This window comes from Nicotiana tabacum, chromosome 6, assembly GCF_000715075.1.
Source record: "Nicotiana tabacum cultivar K326 chromosome 6, ASM71507v2, whole genome shotgun sequence".
Taxonomy (NCBI): Eukaryota; Viridiplantae; Streptophyta; class Magnoliopsida; order Solanales; family Solanaceae; genus Nicotiana; species Nicotiana tabacum.
The window spans coordinates 13679852-13690494 of NC_134085.1; the positions used below are offsets into that span (position 1 = coordinate 13679852).

Sequence of the window (10643 nt, forward strand, 5' to 3'; positions counted from 1 at the left end):
AAATATTTGACACTAGCATAGCGAATGGTTCCTATATGTTTAAAAGTAGAGAAGAAAATCTGCTGATATCAGTTTTTCATCAAAACCGATTCTTTTACAATTTAATACTATAAAAGAAGTGGATTAAAGAATCATGTTGTGGAACCTTTCAATTGTTGTATGTAATGGTTTACTCCAATGTACAGTTTTTCTGATGTTCTCACTTCAACAAAAAGCAGAAGAAAGAGATAACTGAGAAGAAGAACGTAAAAGCCATTCTTGAATCCAAACTAGACGCTGATGAAATCTTGTGAGCACCCACTGTATACACATTTCCAGAAGTTTCGTCTTTCACTTTAATGCTCGACGAGCCTGAAATCAACCAAAAAAAAAAAACAAACAATATTTTATTCAAGATCAACAACAACAACAAACCCAGTGTAATCTCGTGAGTGGGGCTGTAGAGGGTACTGTGTACGCAGACCTTACCCCTACCTTGAGAAGGTAGAGAGGTTGATTCTGATAGACCCTCGGTTATCGAAGAAAGTGAAGCAAGAAAATGCATTCAAGTAAGTGGGAAGCAATACTCACAGTCATATTGAGTCCAACCAATGGTCTGTTTCTCAAGATCATACAGAACAAGCTTGTTTGATAACAGAAGATCTGCATCAAAATGTTATAAAAGTTAAACTTGAATATGCCATCAAGCAAAGCAGGAGAAGGGGTAAAGTGATACCTCCTAACAGATAGATTTCATTTCCATCCTTTCCCTGCGTTCCCTCCTGCCAACCAATGCACCATTCATTATCCTGCAAAATGTAACCAGAGGATAACTGAGATGACGATCTCCGCAACAAAGAGGTTTTTTATTCAAATGTTATCTAAGCTAAAAAAGACATGTATCGCGTTGGCTTCCCCTGCAGCCTAACAGCATTAGACATGTATCATAGGATTAGACATATACTGCCAACAACAACAACAAACCCAGTGAGAATCCCACAGTGGGGTTTGGGGAAAGATAGGATGTACGCAGACCTTACCCCTATCTTTGTGAAGGTAGAGAGACCTTTTCTGATAGACCCTCGGCACAAGACATACACTGCCAACAACGGCTGTAAATGTATCACTTACATAAATCAGACAACTTGATATACCATTTAAATAATAGACTTGTATCTTCGTGTTAGCACACACACAACCAATTTAAATACGTTAAAGGTATTTTTGGTCCTTTTCCGTTATTATTATTATTAATTTTTTTTTTGGGTAAAACAACAACAACAACGACCCAGTGAAATCCCACAGGTAGGGTATGGGGAGGGTAGTGTGTACGCAGACCTTACCCCTACTCCGGAGGAGTAGAGAGGTTGTTTCCCATAGACCCTTGGCTCTCGACGATGGTAAAGGACAGTGAAGCTGTAACATCAAAGGAAGTCAGAAAGATAACACCAACAACGTGATAACCAGACAACAGGAAAAAAAAACAGTAACAAAGGCATAACACTACAGACATAATGGAAGTAATAATGACACAACAAGAACTACTAGCATCCTAAGACAAAACACAATCAAACTAGCCTCCTACAACCTAACCTGCAACCCTAATGAAGTAATATGGACACATAGGAGCTACCACCAGCCTAAGACACAACACTATCAGACTAGCCTCCTACCTCCTAACCTACAACCTTAATGCTCGATCTCCACAGTTTCCTAACAAGGGTCATATTCTCAGAAATCTGAAGCCGCATCATGTCCTGCCTGATCACCTCTCCTCAATACTTCTTATGTCACCCTCTACCTCTACTCATACCTGTCAAGGCAAGCCGTTCACACCTCCTTATCGGGGCATCCATGTTTTTCCTCCGCAAGTTCCCGAACCATCTAAGCCTAGCTTCCCCCATCTTGTTTTCCATTGAAGCCACGCCCATCTTCACCCGAATATCTTCATTTCTAATCCTATCTAGCCTAGTGTGCCCGCACATTCATCTAAACATCCTCATTTCTTTAATTTTCATTTCATCTTGTCACACATCTAAACATCCGCACATTCTTGACTCTGCACCATACAACATGACCGGTCTAACCACCGCTCTGTAGAACTTACCTTTAAGTTTCGGAGGCACATTCCTGTCACACAAGACACCAGACGCTAGCCTTCATTTCATCGACCCCACCTCTATACGGTGTGTGACTTCCTCATCAATCTCCCCATCCCCTTGGATAACCGACCCCAGATACTTGAAGCTCCCTTTCTTGGGGATGACTTGAGAGGCAAACCTCACGTCCATGTCCGTTTCTCCCAATATGTCATTGAACTTGCACTCCACGTATTCTATCTTACTCCTGCTCAACTTAAAACCTTTAGACTCAAGGGTCTGCCTCCAAACCTCCAACCTCTCGTTAACACCGCCTCGCGTCTCATCAATCTAAAGTATGTCATCAGCGAATAACACACCATGGTACCTCCCCTTGGATATAGTGTGTTAGTGCGTCCATCGTCCACCGGGCTGAGTGCTGATCCTTGGTGTAACCCCATAACAACCGGAAAAAGCTCTGAGTCTCCCCCCACAGTCTTAACACGGGTCTTAGCTCCATCATACATGTCCTTGATCACCCTAATATAAGCTACCAGAACACCTTTCACCTCCGGGCATCTCCACAGAACTTCCTTAGGGACATTGTCATATGTTTTTTCTAGGTCAATAAACACTATGTGCAAATCCTTCTTCCTGTACAGTTCAACCAACCTCCTATTAAGATGGATAGCTTCCGTAGTAGAATGACCAAGCATGAACCCAAACTGGTTACTGGATAAGTAAAACAACATGTAATCAAATTAAAGAGAGTGTTGAAGAAGTTGAGCATAGTTAGATTACTTACACGAACTTCAAAAAGATAATCATGGGGATAAGCTGTCAAAGAAAGATTTCCCACAAACTGAAATGTTACAGCTGGGAAACCGTCGTCGACACTGCACCGAGAAAGGAAAACCAAAATCAGGTTGTAAGCAATGAAAATAAAATTTTGAAACTAACGTGAGAGGTTAGAGCCTTACTTTCCGCTGTAGATAAAGCAGTCAAAGTCCCCGTCAAGATGATGAGTCTTCAATTGTGGTTGCTTTGACATTAACTATAGGAGCATAGAGTGAAAAATCAAGCAGTAAGGGGAAATTAAAGGACCATGTAACCATGCATAGTTGCTATATACACCATCCAAGAAATAACAGACGTAGCCGTTAATAGATTGCTGAAGTTACCTTGTTCATGAGAGCATTATAGGCCTTGCTCGGAAGATATACTAAAGTTGTTCCACTGTCAATTATTGCTTTTTTACTGGATTTCGACTCAAAGAGGGAAGTCGGGATGTCTAGAACTTCTTTACCAACCTCAATATCCTTCAGAGAAAGAGTATAATGTGCCCTAAAGAGGAAGAGAAGCATTTCAGTTCAATAAACAAAGGAAATCAGCATTTATCTTATGGTCTCCACTTAGTATGTTTTGGGTCAAAACCAGATGTGCTACTGCTTGTGTAACTAGCATACGAACAATTCTCCTTTTTGGTTTCAAATAAATATAAACAGAATTGAAGGGGAACCTTGGCACAACAACAAAAGTTTCCGCCATGTGGCCAAGAGGTCACGGATTCAAGCTGTGGAGACCTCTTGCAGAAATTCAAGGTAATTCAATATATTGGCAATTTTTCTGTCTGCATGTCTTATTTGTTCATTTTTTTCCCTTTATTTTTGAGGAGGGGGTGGGAACTAAAAGTACATACCTATTCGGGAGTAATGGGGCTGAATTTACTTTTGGCTCAACTACTTGTCCAATAGCAAATATACCACCTCCTTTAACTCCGTCCAGGCAATGTGCAAACATTTTTTTCACCGTTCCAGCTGCAGCTAACTGCGAGATGACGGACGAATTTGCTTCTCCAAAACCAATTATCCCATCAACTGCATTAGTAGATGTACCTAGGTCTCCAGATTGCTGAGACGAGCACCTATCTTGGATAAAAAACAAGTAATACAAACACATCATCACAAGATGAACTACTTGTCTATCCATACTATAATATCACAGAATAGAGTAGCATTATTTTACATCTAAATTTTAAAATCATACAATAATGTGATTTGGAAACACAACTTTATTATGCTTGATATAGGGAAATGAAGAAAGGCACTATCAATCTTCCATGTATTGAACTGCTAGCGATCTTGAACAAGTATAGACTTAGAGACTGCGAACCCATCCATCGGTGCATTCACTGCATTGCCACTATATACACTAAGAAGAGGAGAAGGATCATCATACATATGATACACAAATCACATTGTCTTTCTACCGACTATCCACGTTCTTGTTAGTGTCCCACATCGAAATCGGTGGGGGTGTGGTTTCTATATCTCCTTATATGGTAGCTTTTGGGGTTGAGTTAGGCTCAATGTCCATTTTTTTATCATGATATTAGAGCCAGACTCATCCCAATTCATTGTTTACCCAATGTTGTGCCCCTATTTATATAGTCCACGCTCCAGAGAAGTCCACAACTGACTAGATCATCATGCTATGAACAAGTTCAAAGACATCGAGAAATGGAGTATACAACTTGGTTTGAAGGATTGATTTGACAAGGCGAGTCGACACTTAGAAAAGCTTATAAACATCAAATTCATGTACACAATAACGAATCAAAGTTGAAACTAGATTAGTAAGTCAAGTCCATGCATCAGATTACTTGGCAAAAAATCAGCATAGATAGATTTTTAAGTTACAAGGATTAAACATACCCAAATGCAACGGATCCCTGTAAGGAAGATGTTTTATAATCTCCAGACACTTGATCTAAATAGATGTTATCTTTTACAAAGTATCCTCCAGTTGAGCTGCCATCTCCATAAGTAACCAAATATTCACAGGGCTTTCCGACCTTGCATTCGGAACTGGCTGCATCGAACATAGTAGTGCAAACATCTTGCTCGCAGGTAATAAATTTCCCAGTTGTTGAGGCTTGTAAGTCATATTGCACTAAATCTATCTGTTAGTGTGACAAATAACTCAATAATTATTCAATATACATCAAGAAATTTACGTTACTCATTTTGTTCTAGGATCATACCCCGAGTTTGCTTTTTGTAGGACATTTGAGACAGCGTGCACAGTTTACCCAAAAAAGATCGCTTCCAGTATCTACCTGGACATGATAGTCCTTTGAAGGTGTCCCAATTGAAAGCTTAGTGAAATATAGCCTGCATCCCTTACAATATGAGGAAAAACCACAATAATTCATATTCGTAATACTATTCAAATTATCAATCAAATTAACTTTTTAACAACTAGTACTTTAATTTTTTTGTGTTCACTAAATCTACTGGCCCGACTAATTTTGGTTCACGTTGTGCGGGCCTCGCTAAAGGGGAAGTCTAGATCATTGATAAACTCCCCCTGTTCTCATTTAGTTGTCAAGATAAATTTTTTACAGCCTTTTTCAAAAAATATTGGTAAGAGTAATTTTACTATGTACCCTATTAATTCTTTAATCTTTGATACTCCCTCCGGTCCAAAATAAGTGATTTTTTAGCCTTTTTTTGGTGGTCCAAAATAAGTGATTTTTCCAGATTTCAAGAATGAATTAAATATTTTTTTCCTACATTGCCCTTGGAATAAATAGTGTTGGAATATGTGTTAGGAGTATTTATGTGAAGAGATAGTAAAGGTTAATATGGTCAATTTCATTGCTAATTAATATTAAAAGATGGATTTCTTAATTTGTGTGAAAACAGCTAAAAAATCATTTATTTTGGACCAAAGGGAATAGCATTAATCTATTTCCAATAAATAAGAAAACTTCATTTAATGTGTCTTAATTCTAGAACAACCAATATTAAGGGTAAAGTTGGAATTAGTTTTTAATTCTTGATTTTCTAAAATGACAAGTATTTGAAAACAACTACAGTAACTTCAGTAAACATGTATATTCCCTTCTAGTCTTCTATTCACTTGGTATGCCCCTTAAAAAATCACTTATTAAGGGTTTATTTTACCAAACTACCCTTGTCAATGGTTTTTAAATTGTAGCTCCAATAAATTTGGGGAGTGTGGGTACTATTAAGGGTAATATTGGAAGAAATATTATATCTGTTTTTATGTGCTAAAATGGACAAATAAAACAAAAAAATTATTTCTACCATTAAGGAATAGTAAAAGGGAGTCCTTGACTATCTTCTTCAGACCGAACGGAGATAGTACATAATTCAAATTAACATAATAATGATTTCATTCTATATTTAAAAATAGTTTACATTCCTACAATAATTTATAGCCACACAAAATGTATGTGCATCATTCTACAGCCACACAAGTTCAAAAGTTTCTCTTTTTTTTTTTTTTAAATATGAGAAAATATGTAGGAATGAGGAGGCACTTACGCTGCACCGGTGGGACTGCCGTTGCCACCCAATAGGAAGTCGGCGGCGGCGAGCATTCTGCCGTGACGATGGACATCGTGGTCTTTAAGGTCCTTCAAAACAGACCTTCCACGCCCACCAAATTTATGCTCCACACTGAAAACCACATTATTCTCCCCCTTCACACTTACCTCATAATCACCACCCAACAAAACCAAAAAAAGTATCAAATACCCATTTCTCCTCAGATCCATTATCTTCACCATATTATAATATCTCTAACATACAAAACTGCGCGCGTATTCTGTTTTAATTTCTATATGACTTAATAACAATTTTCGTCGTGTATATGTTTGTAATTTTTGTATGTATGAATGAATGAATCATTAGATCAAAGGGGAAAAAACAAGGAATTTTTCCTTGTTATAATTTTTTTGTTTTGTTTTGTGGGTGTGGCGTGAGAAGAGGTGGGGGTGAATGAGAGGGAAGGGTAAAGACCAAAGGAAAATGGAAGCTGGGGGAGAAAAAAAACAACAAGAAATGAGAGATAGAGATAGGAATCAACAAAGGAATGACAAGTGGATTGCCCAAATTTCAGCAAAAAAACGTAAAAATCGTAGCGTCAACTTGTGTTTCGTAATACTTGGAAATATTCTTAATGGCTTTCTCTCTCTAAATGTGTATAAATACCATATGTTCTATCTTTGTCTACAAATGTAGCTCGAGCTGCATGGGGAAAAGCGTTTGTCGTGTTGTTATTGTGTGCTTTACATTCTCTCATGCCTCGCCCGACTTTAGAAGAAATAGGAAAGAGTGCAAGTAAATTAATGAAATAATGCATAATATCCTCCGCAACCATATTATTAATTATATATCTTTTCTTTTCGTGGGTCATATTATACTCGTGGACTTAATTTTTTCAAAATTTATTTAACATTATATGCTCAATTAAACTCGTGCGTGACTACACCTCTTCCAAGCGCATAAAGACTAAATTTAAAAGGCCGGTATGCTATATAATTGAACACATTATATTATGCCAAAGAAACGTTAAGAAAAGGTCTGAAACGTTAAACTCAACTCTTTTATTTGAACACATTCTTTTATCACTCCTCCTAAACTTTATAAACTATCTGCCATTGTCGAAGAGCTTCTACTTGTGGTTAGTTGCGAAGCCAAAAAAATTCTCAAACTTGAAATAAGTAAAAAAAAATCTGATAAAGGGTGTTCAATATATATTATGTACTTTTAAAATTTAATATTTTACTTATATATGCAGTGTAATTTTCCGACAAAGGATGGTCAATTGACCACCCTAACTTAAGTGTGGCTCCGCCCCTGCAGGTGGTGCTGAAGTTGAAGAGGTGAGTTATAATCTATAGCCTATAAATTACTAATCTTTAGTCAATTCGAGTTTATAACCTTTATTTTAGAGTTTGAAATTTCTTTCCCAATTTTTATATATTAGAAATTAGGGTTATGAAATGGCAAATACCAACTTGAATAGACTTCGTATAAACGATAAAGACCCAATGCTCACTGTTGAAGTGCGATGCAAACATGAAATTTTGTTATAAATGCAGACTTCTTGGTCGAAGTGTAATCCTGGCCAAGGATTTTGGTCTTGCCCCTACTATGGTGTATGTGTTCATTTCTAGCCCATCTATTGTGGTTGATTAACTTGTGTTTTGTCATTAAATTGATTCAAATTTATGAAATTTTCAAGCCATGAGTTGCAAATTTTTTCAATAGAGGGACAATGAAGTTGACAAAAGATCGAAGTTTATTCTTCCAAGATTTTTTAACAAAATTAAAAGAGATGGAAGAAGATTTGGTACGTTATAACAGCCTCAAGATATAGTTGGTTGACCTTGAAAGTCTGAAAAAGAAAAGGACTTGGTGTTGGTTGAATCTGAAGTTTATTTTGTGTATTGTGATTTGTGTTTGATATTATGTGTATCAACAGCCTAATCAATGTTGGAAACTTGGAGAGTGATCAAATGGAGATGCAATAGCAGTTGTTTGTGTTATAGCAATTATTTAGAAGTGTTCGATTAAGGCTGTAATAACTCTGTTTTATTGTCATTGTGGTATGTAACTTTATTTTGGTATATGCTATGTGAAAGTTAATTATGTATGAGTCGCTCACTTGGTATGATCGATTCCCAGATTCTTTCAACTACTATGTATAAGTCACATTGAGATTTTGTGTAAATGGCAATGCAAGTCACCACTGAATTTCTTAGAAATAAAGCTGCAGCATTTCATAAATACCACCAAATTCAGTCAATAAAACATCAAATGTACTAAGGCAACATTTGAAAGCTAATACATTATCATTCTAAAAGGATAAAAACTACAGACTGCAGACAACAAAAACAACCAAATCCCTGGCTTAGGATAAATATTGCTTGCTTGTAGTCAACCAAAAACATCAAAATTATTTGCTTGCAGCATGTAGTCAACAAAAACAACCAATTCTACTGGGGATGTGAAGAACTGCTATTCTGGCTTAGGTTGTTTGAACCACCAGTCCTTGTTTGAATTCTATGATGCCCTCTAATCTCTTGAAGCCTTCTTATTGTGATTGTTGGTTTCCCCTTCCATTTCAGTCCACTACTTGGTTTGAAACAAATGTCATCAATTATAATAGCTGATCTTGTCACCATTGTTGGACCAATGGATACTATTTTGGTACTTGGTATGGATATTATTCTGCTACTTGGCATGCTAGGCTACAGAGAAAGAATAACTCAATAAGTTATCATAAATATATAAAACATATTAAATATAAAAATATACATATACAGTTACATTCAAAGTTTTGAAGCCATTTTCAGCTTGAAACACACTCATCCCATCACTCTTAGCCTTTTACATTTTTTTGTATTTTCCACATCATTCCCCTCCTCTATTTAGTGTAGTAGTTGAGGCATTAGGTGCAACAGATGCATTAGGAGCTTCATATGTACTAGGTACAGAACATTTAAACCAACTGGAAAGTGAATAATGAGCAGTAGATGTTGCATTAGGTGTTGATGGAGTTGCATTTCAAGATCCTCCTCTTCCCCTACCTCTACTAGCTGCAGCTGTTGCATGCCTAGATCCTCCTTTTCCCCTACATCTACTACCAGCAAATGTTGCATTAGGTAATACGAGAGTTGTATTGTTTGATTTGCCTCTTCCCTTTCCTATACTAGCTGCTGCAATAGGTGCAGTTAATAAAAATTCAGCGGCAGAAGTTACAGTACTTGTAAATAATTCAGCAGCAGTAGAGGCATTAGGTGCAGTAGATGTTGATTTTCTTGGTCTTCCTCTTCCTCTTTTTCCAAGAGCTTTAACTTCTACATTTATTGGTGTCTAACAGATAATAAACAGTTAGATATAGTGTTTGAATTTTAAAAAAAAAGTGCATACAGTTAGATATACTATATTACCTTTGGTCTGCCTCTATTTCTTCCTGAACTTGATGCTTCTGCAGCACCAGAAGTTACAGTTGATGGTGCTACAGTAGTTTCTGAACCTGATGGATCTCTAACACTCTTATGATATCCCATCTTGTTGTGACCACTACCCTTGCAAATGCTACACCTCATGACAATTTCAGTTTTAGATAACTTTTTAGATTTTTTTGTTTCAGTTGCATCTTTTCTCCTAACTTTTTTAGGCCTGTCAGGCACACTTTTCATCATTGGTGGTGCAATAAGAGCATTAGTAGATGCAGACCACATTTTCATACTATTGAGTGATTGAAGGAAGTGAGAATATGTCATCAAATATGTCTCCTTCATGTAGCAGTTATCAACATAGTCAGCTAGTGTTGCGGAAGCCAAATGTATATAGTGTGAATAAGTCACAACTACTATACCAAAAATTATGACAGCCACCAAATAATAAATAAGACAATAAAACAACAATAAAAGGGAACACCAGAATTTACGAGGTTCGGCTAATTTTGCCTACTCCTCGGACACAACCAATATTTTATTTCACTCCAAAAATACAAGTGAAATAATACTAAAGAGAGAAGATACAAATGCCTTAAACAGATGAGAAGGCAAATGAGAGGTGTGTTTCAATCCTAAACATTAGGCCTTCTTTTATAGGGGAAAAATCCCCCCCCCCAAACTTAACTCCCAACCAATGTGGGACTTTGGCATTTTGCCAAACTTCAACAAATCTCCACCTTGGCAAAATTCCACATTTTCAATTCTCTCTCAATAACAAATTTTGGTTGTGTCTTCATCTTCAATCT

At 36.9% G+C, this 10643-nt stretch overlaps 1 protein-coding gene across 2 annotated transcripts; it reads right to left on the reverse strand.

The window, feature by feature from the left end:
- Positions 1 to 38: 38 nt before the first annotated feature.
- On the reverse strand, positions 39 to 6965 carry LOC107762206 (aspartic proteinase 36). Of its 2 annotated transcripts, XM_075254557.1 has the most exons (11): positions 6410 to 6960; positions 5101 to 5230; positions 4772 to 5019; positions 3757 to 3981; positions 3239 to 3401; positions 3038 to 3111; positions 2863 to 2953; positions 1020 to 1091; positions 716 to 788; positions 571 to 642; positions 39 to 351 (listed from the first exon to the last, which is right to left on the reverse strand). In XM_075254557.1, exons 1-11 carry the CDS (start codon positions 6652 to 6654, stop codon positions 200 to 202), a joined length of 1545 nt encoding a protein of 514 aa, XP_075110658.1. In that variant the 5' UTR covers positions 6655 to 6960; the 3' UTR covers positions 39 to 199. The 2 variants fall into 2 exon arrangements, with proteins under 2 accessions (XP_075110658.1, XP_016436029.1); XM_016580543.2 differs by lacking the exon at positions 1020 to 1091 and having other exon boundaries at positions 6410 to 6965.
- Positions 6966 to 10643: the final 3678 nt, after the last annotated feature.